Genomic DNA, 24,372 nt, shown 5'->3' with positions numbered 1-24,372 from the left:
GGTGGATACATAGATGTAACCAAGGAACTGCTAAATGGCTACTTTTTACGCTGATTGGCTACGTTGCCGAAGCCCCTCCCCCTACACCGACGCGTATTGTCTCGCCGATAATAAAGATGGCGACAGGACCCGCGTAAATTGGAGATCCTTTGGAGGTAGTACAATTTATTTTTCCTCACCTCCCGGTGTTTGCAAACTACATATTCTAGCACTGCGGAGGCGATGGAGACATGAGCAGAGATAAATGCATGTCCGCGGCAGTGTTTTGGCCACTTGAGCTGACCGCGGCCCAGCTTTTAGGGCAAGCCTCGGGATTTCCTTAGCCGCGTTCGCCGGCCAGCTCAAGGCACAATGGGCATGGCAAGTTGGGAGTCTTCAAATGTTGGGAAGCGACAGTGTCAAAGTGGATAGAGAGGGGGTGTGTTTGTGTATCTTTACGAAAGTAGGCGGGAAATCGTTTAGCTGAAATATTTTGTACTCTTTTTTTTATTGTTGTTGTTGTTGGGGAGAGAGCATATTATAAATGCACTATAACACAAATTGTATTTTCCTCCAGTAATTGCTACTCATTGAGCACTTTTAGGTCCATCCAGGTTGCCTGCAGCTCCAGGGCTGCTTGGAGGGGTCAGTGTAGGATGAAGTAGTTAAAGTAAGAGTAGTTAAAGAAAGCCAGCATATGCTCACAGGAAAATTACACATGGCTATTATTTTCATTAATTTCTAACATTTACTACAGCTGCTCGAACTCGTTTTTGCCCATATGATATTTAATATCTTGACTAGTTTGATTTTTGCTCTTGGTGTTTTTGCTTAACAGGTTGGTGTGCTACCTTGGTGTTGACATCTCATATCAAGTGTTGACAGAGAGGAGGCCATGGCTTTTGAGGAGCTCAAGGGTAGAGAAGCCATTGTTAATGTCTACCTGTTATGTAGTTTGACTTATTTGCCTTTTTATGCAGTCAGAAACACAACAATGAATTGTAACAAAACTGTATTTAGTGTAACCAATGTTCTTTTGAACAAGATGCACATGTGGCCAGAATAATTTGAGGGTTTTTTGTTCTTGTTTGTTTGTTTGTTTTTGGTGAAGTGAGAAATATGGATTTCATGCATTTTAGATGTAGGGATGGAAGGAGACAGGGGGCTTGTGGCCGGTCGCAGCCAGAGGGAGAAGAGGAGGTCGTACAAGGATCTGTTGAGGGAAGAGGAAGAAATTGCTGCTCAGGTACGGAAGTCTTCCAAGAAAAGGCCAAAGGTAAGTTATTTGTCATCAATCAATCAGCCTCAGTGTTCATCACAGAAGCTATTTATTATGGTTTTGATGTTTTGAATGCTTATTATTTCAAATAAGGATTCAGAACTTTTTATGCTGGGAGGAGAATCGCACAAAAAGAAGAAAAAGCATAGTGATGACTACTATTACAGGGGTGAGTGGTTATGTTTTAATTTAATATATTAATGACTACATGATATATTGTCATGTTTTATTATCTTGTAATTATGTTTACTTTTCTCTTCCTTCTCTCTCTAGACCACGATGGTTCAGGCCCACCTCCCCACAAGAAAAAGCACAAGTCTGCAGACCGCTCCCCACCCCTTTCTTCCCCCTCAGCATCCCATCCTACAGATACGGCAATGGGCCTCCTACAGGCTATCACCTCTCCCCTGGCCACAGGTTCAGACCCCAGCCCCCACTTACACAAGAAGCCCTCCTACCCGTCCTTCTCTTCGCACTCTTCTAAGGACCGCAAACGTGAGAGCAGCGGCGGTGGAAGCACAGGGAGCCATTCTTCCTTCTCTCACTCCCGCCCCGTCTCTTCATCGTCATCTTCCTCCAAGAAGCACTCCTCCAGCTCCTCTTCTTCGAAGTCATCTCTGTTCCATGGCGGTGCTCCCAAAGAGGAGCCCTTGACCTTGCGTGAGGCGGACGGGCTGAAGATGAAACTCATCATGTCGCCAGAGAAAGAGGAGGGAGAGAGCTTCCCATTCACACCCCACTCATCCAAAGGAGGGGTGAAGAAAGAGAAGGACAGGGAGGGAACGCAGCTCTCAAAGTCACCCAAGAAGAAGCTGCAGCAGAGTAGAGATCCGCTGCCTGTGGTGGGCAAAGAGGTGGAAGTGGAAGGTAGGATAAATGGTGGTTCGTTTATTCTTCTGACAGCATACAGTACTGTTCAAAAGTCTTGAGCCAGCCCTCATTTCTTTATATTTTGCTAAGAAAATATGTACAGTGATTTATTGAAACACATGCAAACCTACATAGAATATAGTATTTAAGGCAAAAACAGTTTGTACAATTCTAACAAGCTTGAAAGTCGTTTTTTTTTTCTATTCTTCAGCACAGCCTGAACTCTCTGAGGCAGCTTTGTTGTCATTTCTTTAATAGTCTTCAGGAAAAGTTCTCCAGGCTTCTTGAAGGACATTCAAAGCTCTTTGGATGTTTCTGCCTTTTGCTCTCTCTCTCTGCAAAGATGATCCCACACTGCTTCAATAATGTTGAGATCTGCAAAAAATAAAGACATTAGTGGCTCAAGATTTTTGCACAGGCCTGTATGCACAGTAATCTGCATTTCCTCTGATAGCAATTGATTCTATTTCCTTAATATTTGTTGTTCTCCTAACAAAGGGCATTATGGAGGTGGCATGGGAGATGAAAGCTCTTCTTCTGGGGCAGAACTGGAGGCAGGTGAACTGGTTATAGACGATTCATATACACACTTGTCAAAAAAGAAGAAGAAGAGCAAGAAAAGCAAAAAGAAAAAGGACAAAGAAAAAGACAGGGAGAAGGATAAAAGTGGGAAGGACAAGAAGCACAGCAAAGGGTTTGGCGGTGAGTATACTCAGAAATGGAAGAAATGTCGCTGTTTAAAAAATTTTTGGAAACTCACTTTTTTCTGGATTTTTGTTTTGGACTCAAACTGTGGAAATAGAGGTGTCTCTATCGTTTATACATACAGATGCTAAGAACACAGATAACAGTATTTGTTACCAGTTTGTTACTAGTTAGCCAGCAAACCAGACCCATGTCTAACTGCCAGTAACTATTGTGGTGTGTTACACAAACATTTAATAATTAGTTTCTTTATGGCTGACGAGAGGAAACCTGCTGCATCAGGGTATCACATCTAAGATTTTGCTTTAGTCAGCTTCAAGTCTGCCCATGGGTTTTGTTAGTAGTAGTTCAAAGGGCAAACAGTGTCAGCATAATTGTAATCATAACTTTGCTTTGGCTGCTTACACGTGCTGATTGACATACTGATACACTTCATTTATTTTAGCAAAGTTAATGAACGATGCAGTAACATTTCATGATATTAGATAAATATAGTGATATTGAAATTCTGTGTTTTACTGTGTAATTACACTGAAGTCAGTAATGTGAATGAAGAGAGACAGAAAATAGTCCAGATACTAGCAAGATGCTTAATTGGTATCATAACGAGGCTCATCAGTACTGAAGTATCAATGAGCGCCTGGCAATAATCATGCAGGATCAGTTCATTCTAACACATCTGATAATCTGATAATCCCATAATGATGATGCAGCCATCAGTATTAAGCAATCACATTCTGAGCTCTCCTGCCATGGCTGACAAAGCAGATTGGTCAACACTTCTGAACAATCTTACTACATTTATAAGAAATGCAGCTAAATACAATACACTGAATAAAAGAGCACCAGCAGCAAATTCAGCATTCTCTAAAATACACAGTGCAGGCAGTTTGCTTAAGCAAAGCGGCTCACGGGACTTCACCTCGAGTGAATGTAGCAATCTGTCATTTTTAAAAAAAATAATTCTCTAGTAACCCGAGACACAGTTAGCTTCATTATAGGCGCCTCTTTTTGTGCTCCTAATTGGAGACAAGCAGCCAGACATTAAAATCAAATCCACTGTCATTGTGCTGGATGAGCAAAAAAAAAAGGTTTGAAGCAAAAGCATTTGATTTTAGTACTCACTGAGAGCTTTCACTTTATCATTTTCTGAAATCATATCAAGGAAGGAGGTAAAGTTTAGAGGTCTTTTAATGGCCTTTAAACATTTGGTAGGTTAGACAGCAGCCACCACCTCTTTCTTTAGCAGTGATGCCGGCTTGCGGGCATGTTTAAGGAGTGGGGATAGTCATGAGGTCCTTCTCACAACTTTGAACTACTTTTGAAGCAAGATTGAGTTGGCGACCACTAGGGGTGGTCGATATAGCTGCAAAATTTGCAGTAACAACATTTCTGACAATACAGAAAAGATATTAATGCTGCTGCCTGCAAGCATCAGTAAAACATTGTTCAGAATATAAGTGTAACTAAACGAAGGGCATTTTCCATCCTTCTTTTCTGCTGTCATTAATGACAAACTTCCTAATTTGAAGTGCAACTCTACTGAAACAAGATGCCAGCAGCAGCGTTATAGAGCAATAATAGTGACACAGCATGAGTCAACTGTAAGCACAAAAGTAACCAAGGTTGTGTTTTCTCTGGAAATTTTAAGCACAAATATAACACAATGTCTGAACACTTTAGTTTAACGATAACTAAAGTAACTTATTCTTGTAACTCATTGGGAGCTGCACAATATTGTCACATAATAACACTGAAAAATATTTTCCACCTGTGATGTTGTGTCTCGGGTCCAGCTTTGTAAACAGTTGCTTAAAGCGCTGCCGTTTCCACCGTGTTTTTTTAATTTCCATCCACAGTTTTCTTTCTGTCATATAGAGTGCAGCTAGCGAGTGCTCGGTGGAGTTTTTGTTCCCATTCCAGCTGCACATCACCAGCTGCTGGTATCTCCTCCTTCATGGCCTGCTTGTACTGGACTGTTTGTTTATTTATTTATTTTTTTTCCTCCTCCAACTGATGAAACGTGTTTGTGGTTTCCACCTTTAGAAGAAACGGTTTTCTTACCCTCACACATGCTAAGCATGAAGTTGAGATGGGGGAAAAAGTTATCGGTGAGCTTGGCATTATATGAAGTCTTAACCATTAATAGGTCTTTGTTTTCCACCAACACATGGGCAGTAGTATTGATGAGTATCCATACTGATAAAATCCCATCCCTACTAGTAAGGTTTAAAAAAAGACACCATTTCTTTTCTGAAGCCAGAATTAAAGTTGACTATCCATCTATCCATCTTCCTTTGTATGAATTTCATCAGAATCATCAAAGAGCCACAGTCACTCCCATCCTACAGTCACACACAGTGCTGTGGGCCCGATGTATGCCATGGGCACGCCCCTCCCGCCCCACCACCACCAAGGCAGCGACGGCACGACAGAGAAGAAGAAGAAGAAAGAGGAGAAAGATCGAGAAAAGCATGAGAAGGATAAAGATAAGGTGAGGTACTATTTACTCACATTTCTCATTGGTGTAAGTACATGTTAATGTTGTGCTTCATTGTTTTGTTTGTTTTTTTGTTCTTTACATCATGAAGCCTAAGAAGAAGAACACAACAGCCTATCAGGTGTTCTGTAAGGAGTACAGGGTCAACATAAATGCAGAACAGCCAGGACTAGGTGAGCAAAACTTTGAAATACAGTATAATTTGTATTGAAGCACTTTTGGATATTGTTCCTCAGTAAAGAAATCATATAAACTCTATTTTTGCCTGTGTTATCTCCAGTGTTTGGTGAGTTGAGTAAGAAGCTGGCAGAGGTTTGGAAGGCGATGCCTGAAAAGGACAAACTGGTAAGTTTTTGTCTTTTGCTGTATAATCCAGTACAGCTGATACACTTGAAGCGGTGGTGGTGGTGCACTGCATGTGTATTCTTTTTCTGTAGGTATGGAGGCAGAAAGCTCAGTATTTGCAGCACAAACAAAACAAAGCTGAAGCCACTACGGTCAAACACAAGCCCTCCAGTGAGGGCAAAAGCAAAGGTATATAAACTCTGAGTGTCGTGTTCTTTGTCCACTCACTGTTGGACCTTTGCTGCTGCATATACGTGATGCTTTGTCATTAAAGTTGCAGGGACTTCGACAGGAGTGGTGTCTCCAAACAGAGCGCCGGGCACCATGTCTCTGTCTCCGGCTCGAGTCCCAGATGTTGATCCCATCGACGCAGCGGCTCACCTGCAGCTGCTGGGAGAGTCCCTGTCCTTGATTGGACATCGGCTGCAGGAAACAGAAGTGAGTTTTTAAAGGTGTACACCTAAAACCATTTATACGAAAATGAAAGCATACATGTAAATATAAAAAAAAAGCAAACCTCAATATATAGAATTCGTTAACATGCAGTGGAATGAGTAAAACCCATTTTCTTGTGCTAGGGGATGGTGGCTGTGTCTGGGAGTTTGTCTGTTCTTCTGGACTCCATCCTGTGCGCGCTGGGCCCGCTGACCTGTCTCACAGCACAGATACCACAGTTAAATGGATGTCCTCGAAATGTCCTGGTATTGTATCATCAGCTACACAAATTCTTCACAATCATGCTAAAGGTTGCTGGTTGTATGCTTTCCTTTTTGCTAACCATTCAGGAGGAGGTGCATAACATGTGCTTTTGATTGCAGCCTGCTAACAAAGCTCTGTCTCTTTCTGTCAGTCAAATACGTTAGACAACATCGCCTACATCATGCCTGGACTTTGAGGAAAGGATTGACTGTTGAATCTGGAGGAAACGGGGCCCCAGAAGACTTTACCCGGGAGACCTTTGGACTTTAATTTAAGCCACTGCTTGGCGTCTGAAAAATGTGGATATTTCTAGCATCTGTATGTTTTTTAAAGTGTATTTTTTTTAAGAACTTGTTTCTCTTAGTTTTCTAATTGCTGTATTTTTAAATGAAACATTTTACCAAACATGTTGATCTTAAACGGTGCATCAGCTTGGTTTTACTGTTACTGTACAGCTGTTTTCTGAATGGATGTACACCTGTATGTAGTGTATGTATGACTGTGTGCGTGTGCACGCGCATTTGCTTAGCTCTTCAGTGGGACCGTAATTGTGTGACAGTTCAATACATGTCTGCATATTGAACTTTTTTTTTTTTAATGAAGTGTACAGAAACATTTACATTATCAGCTCATCAGTGACATCACGTAATATATTTCACATCTCCTTAGTTTTTCTTTTTCCCTGTATAAGAGACTTCTTTTATACATTTAATATTTTACTGTGTAAGACATTTGAAAACTCAATAGAAAACATCTTTGGGTATGACTGTTGTAGTGAAGAGCTGTTCCAACAATTCCCCATCTGATTAAACTTGAACCATGTGGCAACATTAAAATAGCAGCATTATTCAGTGTGGATAATCAGACTGACAAGAAGCAAAGTGAACACAGACCCTCCCTTTATTTTGCAGACCCAGCACAGTATTAGGTACAACAGTTCCAAGAGTGACTGTCTGCTCACCTGGTTTTTCCTGCTCTTATAACCTGTCTGTTCTCTGTCCATCCTCATCTCCCTCTTTGTACTGACACACAAACTTGCTTTATTCAACCAGACAATAACAAATGGTCAGATGTAAATAAGGCAAATAAAGTACTTGAGACCTAACTGACCTAAGAGGAGGTTGGGGGAGAATCCACATTTAATTACAATTGGCTGCTCAGTTATGTGAACTCGTCATCAGTGAATGTAGCTTCCTCTGACATAAGAGGTAACTTTTTGACTTTCTCTCACCTGGATCACTTGTTTTAGAAACGGGTATATCCATCTATGAAGCACACACACAAACTCAGGCTTGATTTCAGTATTTCAGTTCACTGTCCTTAAATATGCTGTAAGCAAACAATGAAGCCAAATTCAACTAGAATAAAAAAAAAAACGAATAATCTTTAGTGATCTAGCTGATGTCAGCTAACGTTTTTGACAATCCAGTGTTAGTACCACTTTTACTAGACTATCCTATAGGTCATTTTAGGGGGTGCTGCGATTAAGTTTAGGGGAGCACCCTAAAAAAGGTCTAAACTGGCCTTTGCTTAAATCACCTTTCTTCCTCATTCTGATGCAGCAGGTTGTCTTTTATCATAACTATATGCACTGAGCACTGGCCGATTAGATACATTTACATGTATTTGCATTTACAGCAGTTGTACCTATAAAGTGAATGTATCCTCATTGACTCTGTGGTACCTTATCTGCGGGAAGTCTGTGCAGTAAATTAACCCCCAGCTAACAACTGCCTGGGTTACAAAGCAACATTTAGTGCCATGTAATCCTTGACGTAAGGATGATGCCATCAACACTCCCCACAACAGATGGAGCTATGTTCACCTCTGCTGGAGTCAACTTCAGTGTCGGAGGCAGGGCTGAGTCGGCCCGCAGGAATTAGGAAGTATTTATGCGTGATTCAACACTACATACGACAGCGAGCAGGAGCAGAAATGTCAGCGTCGGCTTCACTGTCAGGTAGGTTTGATAAATCTTCTCGCATGTGGTGTTTCGGGAGCTGAAACAGTGAAATACGAGAGGAAAGTCAGGGGCGCGGTCCCCAAGCTTGGCGCTTTCGCCCTTTTTGCGCTTTAGAAGAAACGGCAGCTGCAAAGGGCGCTGCCACATTTCAAAGCATATTGTAGCACAAGAGGTGGTGACACGCACCCCGGCACAAAGGCTTTCCTTATCGGTATAAACAACACACAGCTTATACGTGCGAGTAAAGGAGGATATAAGAAGTCACGTAATTTGAAAACTTTCTGTGAGCATGCTTCACTGTATCAACAAAGTACAGTGCTTCATGAAAACGGTGTTCACTCGTTTTAAACAGAGCTGAGGCTGGTGGTGCTGGGCCGGACTGGGGCAGGAAAGACGACGGCAGTCCGCAACATCCTGGGCCTACAGGACTGCCAGCAGGACACAAATAATGATGGTGATGATGCTGTCCAGGAGTGCCGCAAACACAGAGGGGAGGCCGCGGGGAGACAGGTAGGACTGCAGTAAGTGAAGAGTATGGACTAAGATCTAGTGCCATTAAAAGTTCACCTGGTTATTTCTAAAAATAAATAAATAAATACTTTGGTTGCAAAATCTTAAAAATCTGCAACCAACATGGCCAATGTAATGGTAAACTTTACGGATCCAGTTCTGGTGATTTTGGCGACCCCTGTGGTTACAGCGGTTAATAATGGAGGCATGCGTGCCTCAAAGCAAATGTGACTCGCTCTCTCTTTTCTTGATACTTTGCTGCAGCTTAGTCATGCATATGGTAGCTGTGCTCTGTATTTTCTCCAGTTTCATTTGCTGTAAATGCCTTCTGCACATCGGCCCCTGAATGCACTCACTGGAATGCAGCCTAATGCACACAGATGCAACTAATGAGTGCAAAATGCATTTAAAGCCAGTTTTTCACCCCACAGGAAAAAAAAAATGTGTGCTTAACCAACCAGGCACATTTAAATGTTTAACAAAACCCACAAAATTAAACATAATTGGGTTTCAAAATTGCGAGGAAAAAAAAAAAAAAAAAAAAAAAGCAAATTCTTTGCTGTGAAACACTCGGGGGCATATCTGCTATGGGCTGTGGTTTACGGCTCTCACAGCAGCCAAAATAAACCGGGCCAACAGACCTGGGTTTGTTTTAACTGAGCCAAACGCACAAGTTGTAAAACATAGCCTTGTTATATGCACTCTATGGTGTGAAATCTCTATGCACACTGATACTAAATATGTTCATCACTTTGCAGCTGTTGCTTTGGTGTGGTGGTAATTCTAACATTAGCCTTCACACCAAAGCAAAAACAAACACCCACATCTGCTGGGTGGTCAGTGCTGTTAAATTTATTTTACACCCTCCAAGGAAGGCTAGGTGCATGACATCAGCGTTACTGTGGACTGTGTGCCCAGTATAATTCAAACATAAGCAAACTAGGCAGAAGTTACATTTATTATTGAGGAGGAAGTGCTGACAGTGGACAAGGACAGAAGGACAAAGGGGTGGAAGATCATTGATCCCACCCATAGACTGTATATAAAAGATGGATGTAGCCACTGGGGCTGTAACCCATTCATTTCTGGATTGCACATTTAGAGAACCTGGAGCTGAAAAGTGGAACACAGATTTCTTGGACCCGCTGTAGCACAAAGAAAAGGAATTATTTGTCAGATAATCCATTAAAAACAGGCCAAAGGGCCACAAAGAAGATCAGTTGAATTAGCAGAGGTGAGCAGAGAGCAGTTCCCTGTGTTGGCATGCTTGTTCTGATCCGTGCTATTACAGACATATCAGAGGGGTCATGCACCCAACTTTAAGCCTTTAAAAAAAAAATTCCAAACGGATGAGTTATAGAAATATTCCCTACTCATACAGTTGTTATAAGCCTCAAGCAGCCATTAGATTTAGTTATTTTTCAGCCCAGAGGTTTGCTCCTTGGTTGCATAGCTTTCACTGGTAACGGGTTTGTGAGTTATCTGTGTTAAATAGGCTTCTGCAGAGGCAGGAGTTGGTGGTGATGCTCAACTCTTCATCAGTTTCAGTCTGCACAAACTCAATCCACCGCTTCTTAGTTTTGGGTGGGATATTTAAAAATTCAAATTGTGGCATCCAAGAAAGATTTACGGGACAAAGACAACGCTAGCAAACTGTAGGCTGTAGTAACTCATGATGGATCAGCAGAACCACTGATGTGCAGTAGTTTCTATAAGACTGTAATATTAGGGTTTATTATAGATGGACTAGTTTCTTATGTAGTGCTTTTCTACTCTATTTGAGCACTCAAAGCACTTTATACACACACATTCACACACAAACCTTTTTTCCTACACCTAAGTGTTTTCTAACTAACATTCACACTCATACGAACACATCGGAAACAACTTGGGGTTCAGTATCTTGCCCAAGGATACTTTGGCATGCAGACTGGAATCGACCCACCAACTTCCTGATAAACTGGTGACGTGCTCTAAATCCTGAGCCACAGCCACTCCCAAGTGCATTATTAAGCTGAAATTTCTGGTCCATCCAGAAGTCCTGAACACAAACATAAAGGAAAAAAGTGCAAAGGTAACTTTACTTTACACTGACATTAATTCTTATAGAAGTATAAATACCCGTGAAATATAGGAATATTTTAAAGTAGGGCTGCAGCTATTGATTATTTTAGTAATTGAGTATTCTATCGATTATCCCATCAATTAATCGAGTAATCAGATAAGTGCTTTTGTCTTATTAACAAGCAATGGTAAACATTAAAACGAGAAAAAAACAGGTCTTTTAAAATGAAAGCTTTCTTACATTAGTAGGAAGCAAAAAAACAAGTTCTGGCAGTGTTGTATTTCCTGGGTGAGGGAGGTTTTGGTGTGTGTTCATGTGTTTGTGTGTGTCTGTAAGCCTTTAAAGGAGTGTGAAGAAAAGCGAGTATATCAACATTCTCAGAACGTGGGTTTGTTGTGTGCTTTGATGCCACGTTTCCTACTGCAGAAAACAGACCTTCTGATAGTGTAAATGTTAATAATTAATGTTAGTGATAATTCAGTGTCCAACCCAACAGCCCCGGGTCAGTGGCTCAGAGTTTTACTGGCCACATGTATATTTTTACTGGCCTACAGGGGGAAAAAACTTCTATATTTTTAAATATTAATATTTTATTTATATTAATCTAAATCTGCTAAATATTGTTACTAAAGCCTTGAAATAAATATGGTCTAGTACACTCCATGCCCCCCTATAAAGTCGCCCCTGTTTGCTGCAGGTATCACTGAGATAGAAGGCAGCTGCTGTCAGCCTTCAGCGAGCAGTCTCATTTAAACATCATATAAGAAGTCAGACAGTGCAGACAGACTCCACGTTAAACTGTGACAGCATCATCGTCCCTGCTGCTGTTGTGTTATCAGTCCTTTTGTTGAAAAACTGGGGCCTACATGGGCTTAATGTTGTAATACTTTTTATTCACAGTGTGCTCCTGAATACGTTTCTATCGCAGGTCTATTTTTAGTTGCAAATGCATTTTAAACATGTGCATTGTAATTGCTTTTTCTTTATGCTTCTGTCACCTCTCTGCAGGTGCTGATAGTCTCTAGTCCAGCTTGGTTCGGCTCAGGTTGCAAACCAGAGGAAAGGGCAAAGCACATCTCCTCCTTCGTCGCCTCATCCAGCCCTGGGCCACACGCCTTTCTGCTCTGTGTCCCAGCAAACCAGCCTGCTGATGAAGAGGCCAAGGCACTGGATGTCCTGAAGAAGCTGTTTGGCCCCTCTGCTGTTAGCAGAAATACCATTATACTCTTCACCCACACAGATGTGCTGGAAGAGGACGAGCAGCTGGAGGAATACCTCGTCACGTGGCGGAAGGACCTAATGGAGCTGGTGGAGAGATGTGGAGAGCGCTACCACACCCTGGAAATCCGCAGCGGAGAACAAGAGGGAAGAAAAACTGTGGAGGAGCTGCTGGAGAAGGTTGAGCAGGCAGTTATGGAGAGCGGGACTCAACACTTTAGCTGCCCTCTATATGAGGAGGCTGAGGAAAAGGTGAGAGAGAGGCAGGTAGAGATAGTGAGACAGAGGAGAAGAGGGGAGCTGAATGACCAGGTGTCGCTCACAGACTCCCGACCGGAGGAAACCGTGACAGAGGAAGAAATGGAAGCGGTCCGGGAAGAAGCAGAGAGGAGCATAGGTGATCTGAATGTGGATGTAGATGGCATTTTCCCCTCTACCAGTATCTCACCTTCCTCCCATGCTCCCTCTTTTCTCCGGGGCTTGTGGGAAAAGCTGATAGGCTGGATTAGGTGGCTGTCCAGTCTGGTGAGAAGGGAGTCTTTGCTGGGGTCCCTGGTTGGCCTGTTCGTGGGAGGGCCTTTTGGAGGTATGGTTGGGGCCACTGTGGGGTCTGTGGCTACTGAAGTGGGGAGAAGAAAAACAGAGAAAACTAAATGAGAGAGATCCTCATATGTAATGTGTCAAGTTGCACCTTAAAGTCACTCAAGTGTGTTCAGCAAACCACTGTATTTCTGGGCTTACCATATAACACCTGTCAAAATAGCATTTATCCCTGATTATGAATAATGCCTTATAGATCAGGACAGTTTAGGGTTTTCCAATTTTTTTTTAAAGATTTTTGGACTTTTTTTTTTCCTTTATTTGACAGCAAAGAGTAGACAGGGAGGGAGAAGACAGGCAGCAAAGGGCCGTGGGTCAGACTCAGGTGCCTGTTCAGCCAGTGAGCTTAACTGGTGCCGTGTTTGCTAGCTTTTTTACCTGCCTGTTTTTGTTAGCTTAGCAATTCATATTGTTGGTGTGACTCAGATCTTTAACTCTTTCTGCTGTACTTAAATCAACTTGTCTGCAAATACTTGCTAACAAGCAAAATCTGGAAAAAGTGCGACATAAGCCAGAAACAGACTGTTCACCTTCAAAGGAAAAGTTGCACCTTGTGAAACGTGTTGGTTTCCGAGTGAGGCACAACTTTTCCTTTGCAAGCGAATGGTCTCTGTTTCTTGTTTTGCATCACACTCTTCACGCTAACAACTGCTTAGCAAGTAGCTGGCAAGTGTTAGCAGACAAGACGTCTTCCATACAAACTACGGGTGACGGCAGAAATCTGCTAGCGACCAAAGCAATCGCAAGGAGGTTTTTAGTGGAGCACTACATACTCTTTTGCAATGAATTTCTCCTGCAACCACTACAACCAACTGATTGGCAGATACACATTTTATTTCCTAGTGACCAGTTGTTCCCAGCTGCTCATCAACCAGTCTCTAGGGCTGTGTGACTGGAGCCTAACAGACCACCCAACAAGTTTGTGCTATTTATGGATGCAGCTTGCCAATCAAGATTGCTAGCATTAGCTGATAACTCTACTCTCTTGTCCTTTTATGGGCACTTCTGTCTCCAAAAAATATCACGACAGTGGCTAAAGTCCTAATGTTCAGGCTTCAGGATGCCACAGTAGCTGTGTTGAATGATTTTTATGCTGGTTGTTGGTTACTGACACTGTGAACAGACACAATAAAATTTATTGGAGCTGTAGTTCTGTCCAGCTCGCCTCTCCTTTTAGCTCTGTTTTTGGTCTCCACCAGGCTCTAAGGAAATGATGTGCCTCTTTAGCTGCTGTGTTCACAGGCTAGTTTCCGACTTTGCTGTGTTTGATGCTGGGCAGGTATATACAGGATGTTTTTAGCAGTGTTTTTTTTTTTTTCCCCGCCCTTCTGCAGCTGGAAAATAAATAAGTGACATAAATCAGTGACCCCCTACCCCCCAGCCAGTTTAAAGAAGTCAAAGCTTTGCATAGCTTAGGTAGAGTGCAGAGCTAGCTAATAGCACTCTAATGCTTTTAAAACTAATTGTATCTAAACATATCATTGTTACTATGAATATATTGACTATATCTGCTTTAATGTTATTATAAAAAGCATGTCATACAACATCCATAAAGATCATTTATAAGCTGGCAAGCAGCTTGTCCTTATGTGTATTATTACTGATCTCTAAAGAAATGATTTATTAATGAGTAACAACTCTGTTTTATGTTGTTGAGAGTGGGCACTGGAAGAAATTAAACACTTTTGTTAGGAGGCAGTACTAAGAAGAAACCACAAGGCGGTGACATTGAGCTTTATATAGAAGTTTGAAGCTTTTTGCTGAGAGCTAATTATTTACTGCTTACCGAGCAAATAAAAGCTGCTGTTTTAAGTACATTTCACTGTGATTTTTCTCATTGAGGCCTTTGAATCTGAAGTGTTTTCTTAACAGTGGGATCAAGCTGCGGGTACTTCTGCTGTAACTGCATTCAGCAGAAAACAAAGCCTAACGTTAAGCATGTATTTTCTGAGATGCATTTCTACAATGGCTTCAATTAAGTTGAAGAATAAAGCGAGAGGATATAGATAGCTGTGGTGCAAGAAACAAAAGCCCAGGATTAATCCCGGAGCAGACGAGTCTCTCAGACTCGCTCGACCTCGCACAATAGCAGGTTATGGCTTTGACACGGAGGTAATTGACACTGTGCTTAAACCGTCCGTCATAGTCCATCCTTCCATCTCTCTTGTTCGCTGCGCCTCTGTCTCTCTAAGCTGCCGGCGGCTCTGCCTCAGGAACAGCTAGGCGTTTCCGAATGTGGGTGGTCCGGCCAGGGTGGGAGGGAGAGAGAGAATTAGCCCAGCTCTCATGTTTCCCAAAAAGAGAGGAGAGGGAGGGAAGGACACGAGAAAGAGAGAGTGAGTGAGAAGCAGCGAATGCAAGAGAGAGGGAGAGAGAGCAAGAGTCAAAGGGAGAGAACAAGCTCTGGGACTACATCTGTCTTCCAGATGTGGCCTCCTCTTGTCTGAAGCTGGGGGGGAAAAAAAGGTTTTAAAAGTACAGGAAAATTAGTGCTAAACAGTTTTTTATTGTTAGGGATTACACATACAGTATAGACTACAGCATACTGCACCAACTTCAGAATCCACTCACCAGGATATGCTTCTTCTCCCCCCTTTATGAAACTGCACGCTAGACTCCTTGAAGTTAATGTATATGAAAGAACACCTGTCCAAATATTATTCAGTCTTAGTGGATACACCACGGATAAGGCAGAGACGGAGCTGGAAGCCTGGAGAAAAATTAATGAGAAATTTTTGGGAGTGTAATTAATATTATTATTTTTTTTTTCCCAGAAGGATGTGGGATACATAAGTATCTCAGTTCGGTAGCACTAATCAAGACCAGTTTCGTAGCTGACGATGGTGGCCAGGATCAACTCAGGAAGATGAGACAGAGACACCAGGACAGAGAGCTGATTTGTGCCTGTATGAATAAGCAAAAGCCAAAAACTGAACAAACACGTGAGGGGAATCAGCAGTGAGCCATCATTAACTCGCAGGCGGTAACTTCTCTCCCTCGCAGCAAAAATGTTGTTGCAAGGGCCTTGCGGTCCCTCGTCGGTTCGGGGGTGGGTGTTTGGGGGGGGGGCAGTCCGCTGTGAGGACATGGACGCCCGCAATATTTTTTTGTTATCATCGCGCCCCATGGCCTGGAAAAAGACAGCAAACCAAAGGAAAATAAACAAGATGACACACACTTTCCCTCACAGCACAAGGCCGTCCTCTCGCTTTCGGTTTTTACAGGAACATCGCGTTACCACTATGGCAAGTGTTTTTCATTAAATTTAATTTAATTTTTTTTTTTTTAATTTAGAATAAGCATGATTGTTTGCTGGAACACAAGTAGGAAAATTTACGGTAAATCAAACATATTCTAAATATTTAAAAACAAAAAACAAAAACCAAAGTACAGTAACTTTAAGTCAGGAAAAAAAAAAGAAAACTGTAGGTAATTTAGAACCAGTTGTTGGGAAGAAAGTAGTACAGCAAAAATCATAATAATATAACGTGTGTGTATAAAGTAATCACAAGAGATGAACACTTTAAAAGAGCTCACAGATGCTGTAAATCATCTGAGTGGATTTTAACCCAGCAATCTTTTTTTTTTTTTTTTTTTTTTTTTTTTCTTCACCCAGTGTGACCTCAGGAACTATCTTTCTATCTGAGGGCTGTTTTTGTGTGCCGGCATGCAGGGCTGAGACAGCGAGCGGTGTCCGACTGCCGGCTCTCTCCTCCTCTCTCTGGGTGTGCTCGCTGTGAGCCCTCTCATCTTTTTCCCATTAGTGCTGTTTTCATGTTCCTTCCTAGCGTGAGCATGTGTGGCTGCGATTGTTTACGAAGCAGTGCTCGCCCCATCCGACTGTGCGTCTGTGTCTGTGTGTGTCCAGCGGGGAGGATTCAACAACGGGCCCAGAATATTATGGGAAATAATAATTAAAAGAGGGAGGGGGGAAAAAAAGAGTTATGTGATGTTTCACTGAGTTATTTTTGTACATTTTAAAATTTAATTACTGCAATGTAAGAAATTAAATTTAAAGTGTCCTGTTGTGTTGTAAGAGATGCAATATTTTACACATTTTTTTTTCTCACCTCAGCTTTAAAATTCACCACTTCCACCATCGTGTTTTTTTGAATGGATTCTAACGTGAACCTCACATTTTACATTTAGTTGAAATGTATTTTTACCCCCCGTTTATTTGGTCAAGTTTGCATTTAAGCCATTTAAACCAGTTATTTATTACCTTAAGCCAACTGATACAAAGTTAACATTTTATACTTCATTATATTTGAATTACATTAAGCTATTTGACATGTTCTCTTCCATCAACGTGGGCCTATTATCAACGTTGGAATCAAGTCTTCAGACACCTCTGGGTACTTATTTGGGCACTTATTTTGGACCATTATCTAAATTAAATTAAATGTAAATTGTCACAGCACACATAAAAACTGCATGTAATCAATCACCAGTCGAATATGTTTAAGAAGGTTGATGACATTCCTCCACAATAAGGTTTAAAAAAGTATTTCTCACTGCTTTGAGTTTCTCCATGTCTCTCTCTTTTATGATGTCTCTGTGATTATAGACCACTTACTGCAGTATATGAATATAGGCATTTAAAAAAACATTTCTTCTTAACATTTTTTGAATTAGTTCATATTTGACCTCTAATAGCCCTGGATCTTTTTGCTTTGAAATAGTAGGTAAATGCAGGTGTTACAAATTGCATTAATTAAGGCATGCACCTAAATAATTCATTAATGTCATAGTAGTATTTGCATTTACCTACTATTTCATACCAAAATAACTGCCTTGAAAGCACCAAAAATGAAAATGACTGAAATCATGGGGATTTAAAGATGAGATTTTTTTTTTTTTTATTAATTATCTAAATTTTAAACTGCTGAACCAAAAACTGCCTGTGTATTATTTCCCAGATGAAGTGGAAACTCAGAAATGGAGGCAGTGCAGCTCACATCCATGATCGGACCATAAAGTGCCTCACCGCACAGAACAAGGTGTCAGGACAGACAGGAAGGGGAAAAAAAACTGCAACAGGATAGAAGCCCCCAGATGACATGAATACAAAATCACACACAGCTGCTGAGGTTAGGGTTCTTACGGACACACGCACACACGCACACACACACACACACACACACACACACACACACACACGCACGCCGGAGCTGCTGCACATGTACAAGCAGCTGACTCGAGCTGGAGGACAGCTCAGTGAATCGGCCAGAATGAGGGCCACCCTCCGTCCCCTCCCGGCTGAGAGGCCCTGTCCAGATGTGACGGAGGAAGTCCTCTGTGGACAGAGACTGGAGACGGAAGGAGGAGGAAGAGGAAAGGAGTGAGACTCGGATGATGTTGCGTGGTCTGGTTCAGGTTTGTACGCCCTGCCGTCATCCGTCTGTTAAAAGAGAATTCCCAATATGGTCGCCACATTTGTGTCATTTATTTTCACTCGTACAACCTTAACATACGTTCCGACACTTGGATGCCAAAAAGGCACTGGGCCTTAACTAATACCCCATGGCAACATGTCAGAATCAGATGACGATAAATGAGTTCCAGTTTGACTTAGTTCGCTTGCCAAGGGACAGATAAACAGCTAGTAGGAGGGTAAGGTCACAGGCTCATGTGTGTCTTACAGGCGTGTGGATAAGCCTACTGTGGGATGCTTCAAAAAAAAGTCCATGGCATGGTGAGAGTGGTGCGGATGTAAAAGGATGACAATTACATTGAGAAAAGGGTGAAGTGAGCTATTAAAGCGCGCTGCAGGAGGCCACATTTACAGGAGGATGAGCTTTCAGGAGTGAAACAACACGGGATGAAAGAAGCAGGAAAGCTGGAGCTGTGTTACTGTGACAGCTCTAAGGAGTTAGCGGCCTCACGCTGCACCTCCTGCCACAGATGGGCTTTGAGGACTCCAGGAGGGGGCTTCAGTCTGAAAAGAAGACAACTCACTATGCAGAGCTGTGGTGCGGGTGTTAGATGGCCCCTGAGCTTCACCATAATTGATGGATAGTGTGGTCCACATTAAGTGACATGCGCCGTTGGCTGTAAGTGGGTGCGATGATTGGGGGCCTTTTGAAGCTGGGGCCATGGGCTGTGTTTGAACCGTCAACAGAGACCCCTATTCTCTGTAAAGGACACCAGCCTGTGGTTTGGTCGCAGCCTCGGCGCAGGCCAAGCACACCACACACACTCAAACAAACGCACACACATGCGCACACACGTTATCCTTCAGTAGTATTATTGGGTTCTGGGGGAGGTGACTGTATTATTCCTGCTGCAACACTGACTTAATTCAAGGCAGATCTGACCCCGGCTCGTTCTCCTCCACTTCTGCTCTACTGGATCAAGTCTTAATCCTGCCTCCACCACATGAATGGGAGACACAAAGAGGAGCTGCACTCACTCCTGCCACATACATCAAATGTCACTCAGGTCCATATGCTGTCATGCAGCTTATGATGGGTATCGGCATGTCATATGAAAGCTAGAGGAGCTTAATGGAGGCCTAGAAAGACCAGAGCTGGAGACAGATATGCTGGAAGATTGGAGCCACAGCTTGCATAGATACATGTGCCGTCAACCTGGATTTGATCTTCTGTTGCCCGGTTGTTTTTTGCAGATTCACATACCCTGACACATCCTCCGCCAGGAAAGCCAGAGGAGCTGGCCCGTGATACCACTTCAGAGTCGAAGCGCACAAAACAATCTCTAAATAGGAGCGTCTCAGGAGGCACTTTACAGTAATCTATGACTAACAAACCCAAAGCACCTCAAAACAACGCTGGGAAGAATCCAACTTCCATCACAGCAACACGAGCTCCCGCTCTCAGCCAAACACATAATAACTCCTGCTCAAGGGCCCGTTTATTGCCATATCTTTTCAAACGACGCCAAACCCAAAACACACTCCACTCACACACGACCTTGAGCTAACAAGGGATGCAGGCAAGGCTTTTAGGGCTTTTCCAGCGACTGCGCTCACCAACTACCGATTGCGGGGGTTGAGGCACTTGTGGTGGATTCAGCGTTTTGGTGTGTGCAACAGTCCGGCTCCCAAGCAGCGGAGACGCAGAGGGCCTCAGGGCGGTGGGTGCTGCCGAGGCCCCCTGATCCCCACTGACGCCCCAGGAGCAGACGTGCCCTTCAATCTCCATCTGAAATGAGAGACAGGCCATTGGTGCACAGGGATGGGCCTCTGATTTGTTCTGTGGTCCCTTTGAAACCATGCATCCTGCAGAAGAGAGGAGGGAGAGAAACATGACAGGCAGGATGAAGGAAAAGTAAGATTAAGATGTGCAGCTGCAGTGGCTTTACTTCAGCCCAGAGAGGGCAGTGGAATCAATGTGGAAATGATAAGACAGGGAGGAAAAAAATGGGGATACCCCTAACTGCATGCACAAAACTTTGGTTCTGTGTCACTTTTCTTTTTCTTTTTTTTTTTTAAAAGTAATATGATCTGTCAAAGGGAAAGAGTAAGAGCAACTATGCTAAAATCAAGGATTTCAATGTCAAAAAATAAATCAGTCGTGTTTCTGAACACTATATTGGAACGAATTTACTGTCAGATGAACAGCGATCAAAGAATATGCCGAGTCCCTCCCATAACATACACATATACAAATGTGTTTTAGTTTGTGCATGGTTTGTGCTCGGGTAGGATCAGGGAGAGAGAGAGAGAGAGAGAGGAGTGTGTGAGAGACAAATCGTGAGAGAAACAGACAGATTGTGGTGGCTTTGATGTGCGCTCAGAGCTCAGTCCTCAGAATAGATACTAGGTGGAAAAAAAGCAGTATCATAGGACAACTGTCTCTCTGCAAACCACTACAGTGGGATGAGTGTGGAGGGCTTAGTGTGCGTCTCTCTGGCCTGCACACACTCATTCATGTGCACAGACTATCAAGTTGTCAATCACAAGGAGCGATGAAGCAGAGAGAAATTTTTTTTTCACATCCTCAAGGAGGGCAGACAACTGACATGCGTTTAAAGGGAAACAAAACAGCCCGTACCACATCTAAATCCTGTTGTATTCTCTTCTCCTCAGAGGAAACTTGTGTGATCAGATCTGTGCCACCAATATGTTCCCCATATGTCCAAATCCAGCCGCTTTTTTTTTCCCAAGGAATTCGGCTTTCAAGGTTTCTATATATTTATCTGCACTATGTATCGTTCATAAGGGGGGGGGGGGGGGGGGGGGGGGGGGGGGGGGGGGGCTGTCTCTGTGTGAAAGCTGACAGCCCGTCATTTAGCACTGAATTGATGAGTTGCCTTTTCAAAAGCGGCACACACACAGCAGCATTAGAAAAACAGGCATAAATCTCTGGTTCAGAGCCCATGTTTTCTGACGGACCCCTAACATCCCTATACAAAAACTCAAGTGCCCCTTCCCAACCACAAACCATCTTTCTCTAATGGGTTCATTTAAACAATACATTTTGCCTCATTTCACTATATTAATGTAATGTTTCAATGACTGCCATTTATATACAGATTTTGTAGTCCATTTTGGCCATTCAAAGTGCACAACAAGCCACAACAGCCACATTCATTTACAACACATATTCTCAGAAACCACCTCTACTCCATGATCTGCAGCATGTCCTTTTTATAGTAATAGCTTTGATTGTTACAATATTGTGTACATGCAGTTAAAATGTCAATACATAGGCCATTTGTCAAATTCACCCATTAATTTTGTGTTTGTGTGTGTGTTGTGTTGTGTGGGGGGGGGGGGGGTGGGGGGGGGGGGGTATGGGGGGGGGTCACCTTGATCTTGAACCCTTGAAGGATCCACTCTCTGAGTATTATTTACATATTTATTATACTTTTTGTCTTTGTATCTTTGTAAAACATAGATAAAAGTAAGTCTGCACTGTTACTAGTGGCCACTAGGGGGCAACTCCTCTTGTGGTGGCAAGTCTAAGACTGCATAGAAGACTATTAGAAAGTTAAACAAATTCTCACCGCATTTATGACCACAGTAACACACTGTCTAAATGAATTTGTAGTCTTAATTACTACTTACAAGTCTTATTGACTACAACGCAATTGCAATTTTGTAAATTAGGTCCCATTGAGAGTAAAATACATAAGAAAACAGGGATTCTTTAGGTTGTGGCTACTTTGTGATTGACAGCTCACTTCAGTATGAGGGAGTGTCCTTTTTCAGATTAAAAAAAAAAAGGCAGACATCACCGGTGATGTCATCTTTAATATACAGTTTATGTATACCCACCTTCTGTCGTACAGTACAAGTGCCCTTGGATGGGAATCTCTGGCCTACACGGGCCTGAATTTGACTCATGGCTTTGCAGTGCAAACAGATTGTGCAGATATGAAGCACATCAGGCAACGTCAGTATTTTTTCAAACTGAATTCCAAGATTACTTCATTTTTTGAGCGCAATGCCAGACCCAGTCACAGCCAACATCTGAATACACCATCACTCACTGAAATATTACAGACATCAGAACTCACTAACAGCAAGGATTACAAAAATGGACCGTATTCACACGGCCCATTTCATAATTAACGGATGCTATGACTCAACATGGTCACAGCATGGTAATTATCTCAGGAGGCTGTCATATTTATTTAACTAGGAAGCTAAGACTGCTGAAGTCCAGCCATGTCATATGTTAGATCGTGTCCGATAGAAACCATGGACACATTAAGCTGATTTTTTTCCCCCCTCCTTCCTCTCTCTCTGTTGAACCAGGGTGGTCCTCACCCTGGCTCCGGCCTGGGTGTGTGTGTGTGTGTGTGTGTGTGTGTGTGTGTGGGGTGTTTTTGAGACTGTCACAACAACATGACCCCCAGAACATTTCTAACATACACACACTAATTCTACTGAGACACGCACATCTTGCGGATATCCCCCCCCCCCCCCCCCCCCCCCCCCCCCCCCCCACACACACACACACACACACACCACAAAACCTCTGCCCTGGCTGCAGGGATAGAAACAACAATGCTGCCTTTGACACTGACACTAACCTCCAGTCCATCTCTCCATCCCCCAGCCCTCATCGCCCTCCCACGTCCCCCAGGCCTAGAGCTGGCCACAGGGCCGAGAATGCGATTCAGGTGCAGGGCTCTGCTGTTTCCAATTAGTGGAGTATAAATTAGAATCACTCTCCCCTGTCCTCTATCCAAACATTGCTGTCTCTTCATCCTTGTCGACCCTACACACTTAACTCTGCCTCTGACCTCCCGCCTGTATCACTCTGACACATAAATTCACCTCCTTTATGGCTCTTGTCGGCAACCTCTGGACTCCTCTAACTCATGCTCAACGCTGTTAATGTGCAGTGCATTTGGTATAAAACCCTCCATTTTCAGTCAATGAGCGTATAAATCCAGAGCCATATATCTGACTTTGAAAGGAATATAACTTCTGGTTTTACTGTACAGTCTGGTTACTGTAACAGAGATATTTCACAGAAGACAAGGACATACTCTGACATATGCACTCCATATTGCAGCGAGGCACGCTCTGATAAGGTTAGACAGATTCAGTTACCTTGTGAGAGGAAATGTAGACTTATACCTCGACTTATTACACAGTGTGTTTGCGAGCTTTTTCTTCCATGGGTCAGTCTGTTAAACCGAGTGTTATTTTTCCAGGGCAGAGAGATCAGCTGCAGTGTAGCCAAGTAGGACCTGAGGTCACTCTGGTACTGAGAGTTCACATCTGTTCAAATAAATCCTCCAGTGTGCCATCAGCAGTAAAAACACACACATGCAAGCTGCTGCAGTAGAATGTAACTAAGCACATTTACAAGTAGAACTCTCAGGTATAAAAGTAAATTGTATTTATATAGTCCAATCTATTTGCTCACATATTTGCTCAGGGGCTGTGGGGAGTGAATGTTATGGTTTGATGCTGGGCTACTTGTAGCCCACAACCGTCTGTAATTGACAGGTTTAGTTAAACTTATTCTGAACATTTGTCAGACCCACAAAAAATTTTTTTTCTTTAAAATAAAAATGCAATTATAGTATTTTAATCACATAATTATAATTGGAAAAAAAAACATGATATATAAAATATATAGGACATCCAAATTTTTGATCAGAATTGTAGCAATGGCTAAAGCATGAAATCAATAAAACCTGAGAATAAAAAGCTAAAAGTAACGGTAAACTGTTGAAAACGGTAAGCTAAGCTAAGCTAAGCCAAGTTAAAGCCGTTAGCTAGAAGCAATGGCAGTGTAGCAGAAAAAAGGTAATGGCTGACTAAAAGTAATAGATGAACTATTGAAACAGCTAATATTATTGAAAGATGGCAAAAATGTGTACAATTTATAAAGCAGCTAAAAGAAATAAAGGCCAAAGTAGTAGATAAACAATTAAAATGGTTTGATAGACAGTTAAGGGGGGGGGGGGGGGGGGGGGGGCAATTGGGAAAAAAGTTATAAAAAAGATTGACTAAACAGTTGCTAAGGAAAATGTCACCCTGATAGAGGTTAACTGTATAAAAAATAAATAATAATAATGATTATAAAATAACATCTACTTTTATATTATTAATAGCGCTGAATAATGTGCAGTTTAAAATGAGTTCAAATTAACTCAGCAGTGTACAAAATAGTTTGATATTAACATACCAGTTATTATGCCAAGTAATGCAT

At 42.4% G+C, this 24,372-nt stretch overlaps 2 protein-coding genes across 4 annotated transcripts; both read left to right on the top strand.

Moving 5' to 3' along the window:
• Positions 1-86: 86 nt before the first annotated feature.
• hmgxb4a (HMG box domain containing 4a) lies at positions 87-7,382 on the top strand. Of its 3 annotated transcripts, none has more exons than XM_030735537.1 (13): positions 87-155; positions 818-896; positions 1,119-1,255; positions 1,352-1,427; positions 1,532-2,125; positions 2,627-2,830; positions 5,149-5,327; positions 5,425-5,506; positions 5,614-5,678; positions 5,771-5,867; positions 5,953-6,116; positions 6,257-6,379; positions 6,529-7,382. In XM_030735537.1, the coding sequence occupies exons 2-13, from the start codon at positions 875-877 to the stop codon at positions 6,571-6,573; spliced, it is 1,788 nt and encodes a 595-aa protein (XP_030591397.1). In that variant the 5' UTR covers positions 87-155; positions 818-874; the 3' UTR covers positions 6,574-7,382. The 3 variants fall into 3 exon arrangements, with proteins under 3 accessions (XP_030591397.1, XP_030591399.1, XP_030591398.1); XM_030735539.1 differs by having other exon boundaries at positions 99-155; positions 1,091-1,255; XM_030735538.1 differs by lacking the exon at positions 87-155 and adding an exon at positions 197-418.
• An 820-nt stretch (positions 7,383-8,202) lies between these two features.
• LOC115784362 (GTPase IMAP family member 7) lies at positions 8,203-14,533 on the top strand. Its single transcript, XM_030735573.1, has 3 exons — positions 8,203-8,337; positions 8,693-8,850; positions 11,924-14,533. Exons 1-3 carry the CDS (start codon positions 8,313-8,315, stop codon positions 12,788-12,790), a joined length of 1,050 nt encoding a protein of 349 aa, XP_030591433.1. The 5' UTR covers positions 8,203-8,312; the 3' UTR covers positions 12,791-14,533.
• The last annotated feature ends 9,839 nt before the right edge of the window (positions 14,534-24,372 follow it).

This window comes from Archocentrus centrarchus, chromosome 8 (genome assembly GCF_007364275.1).
Source record: "Archocentrus centrarchus isolate MPI-CPG fArcCen1 chromosome 8, fArcCen1, whole genome shotgun sequence".
Lineage (NCBI taxonomy): Eukaryota > Metazoa > Chordata > Actinopteri > Cichliformes > Cichlidae > Archocentrus > Archocentrus centrarchus.
This window is presented reverse-complemented; position numbering and strand designations above follow the sequence as displayed.

Excerpts from the sequence above, each read along its gene's own strand:
- hmgxb4a (XM_030735537.1), top strand. The coding sequence starts at position 875 with ATGGCTTTTGAGGAGCTCAAGG. Across the intron at positions 897-1,118 it reads GGCTTTTGAGGAGCTCAAGG|ATGTAGGGATGGAAGGAGAC; the intron begins GTAGAGAAGCCA and ends CATGCATTTTAG. Across the intron at positions 5,328-5,424 it reads ATGAGAAGGATAAAGATAAG|CCTAAGAAGAAGAACACAAC; the intron begins GTGAGGTACTAT and ends TACATCATGAAG.
- LOC115784362 (XM_030735573.1), top strand. The coding sequence starts at position 8,313 with ATGTCAGCGTCGGCTTCACTGTCAG. Across the intron at positions 8,338-8,692 it reads AGCGTCGGCTTCACTGTCAG|AGCTGAGGCTGGTGGTGCTG; the intron begins GTAGGTTTGATA and ends CGTTTTAAACAG. Across the intron at positions 8,851-11,923 it reads GGGAGGCCGCGGGGAGACAG|GTGCTGATAGTCTCTAGTCC; the intron begins GTAGGACTGCAG and ends ACCTCTCTGCAG.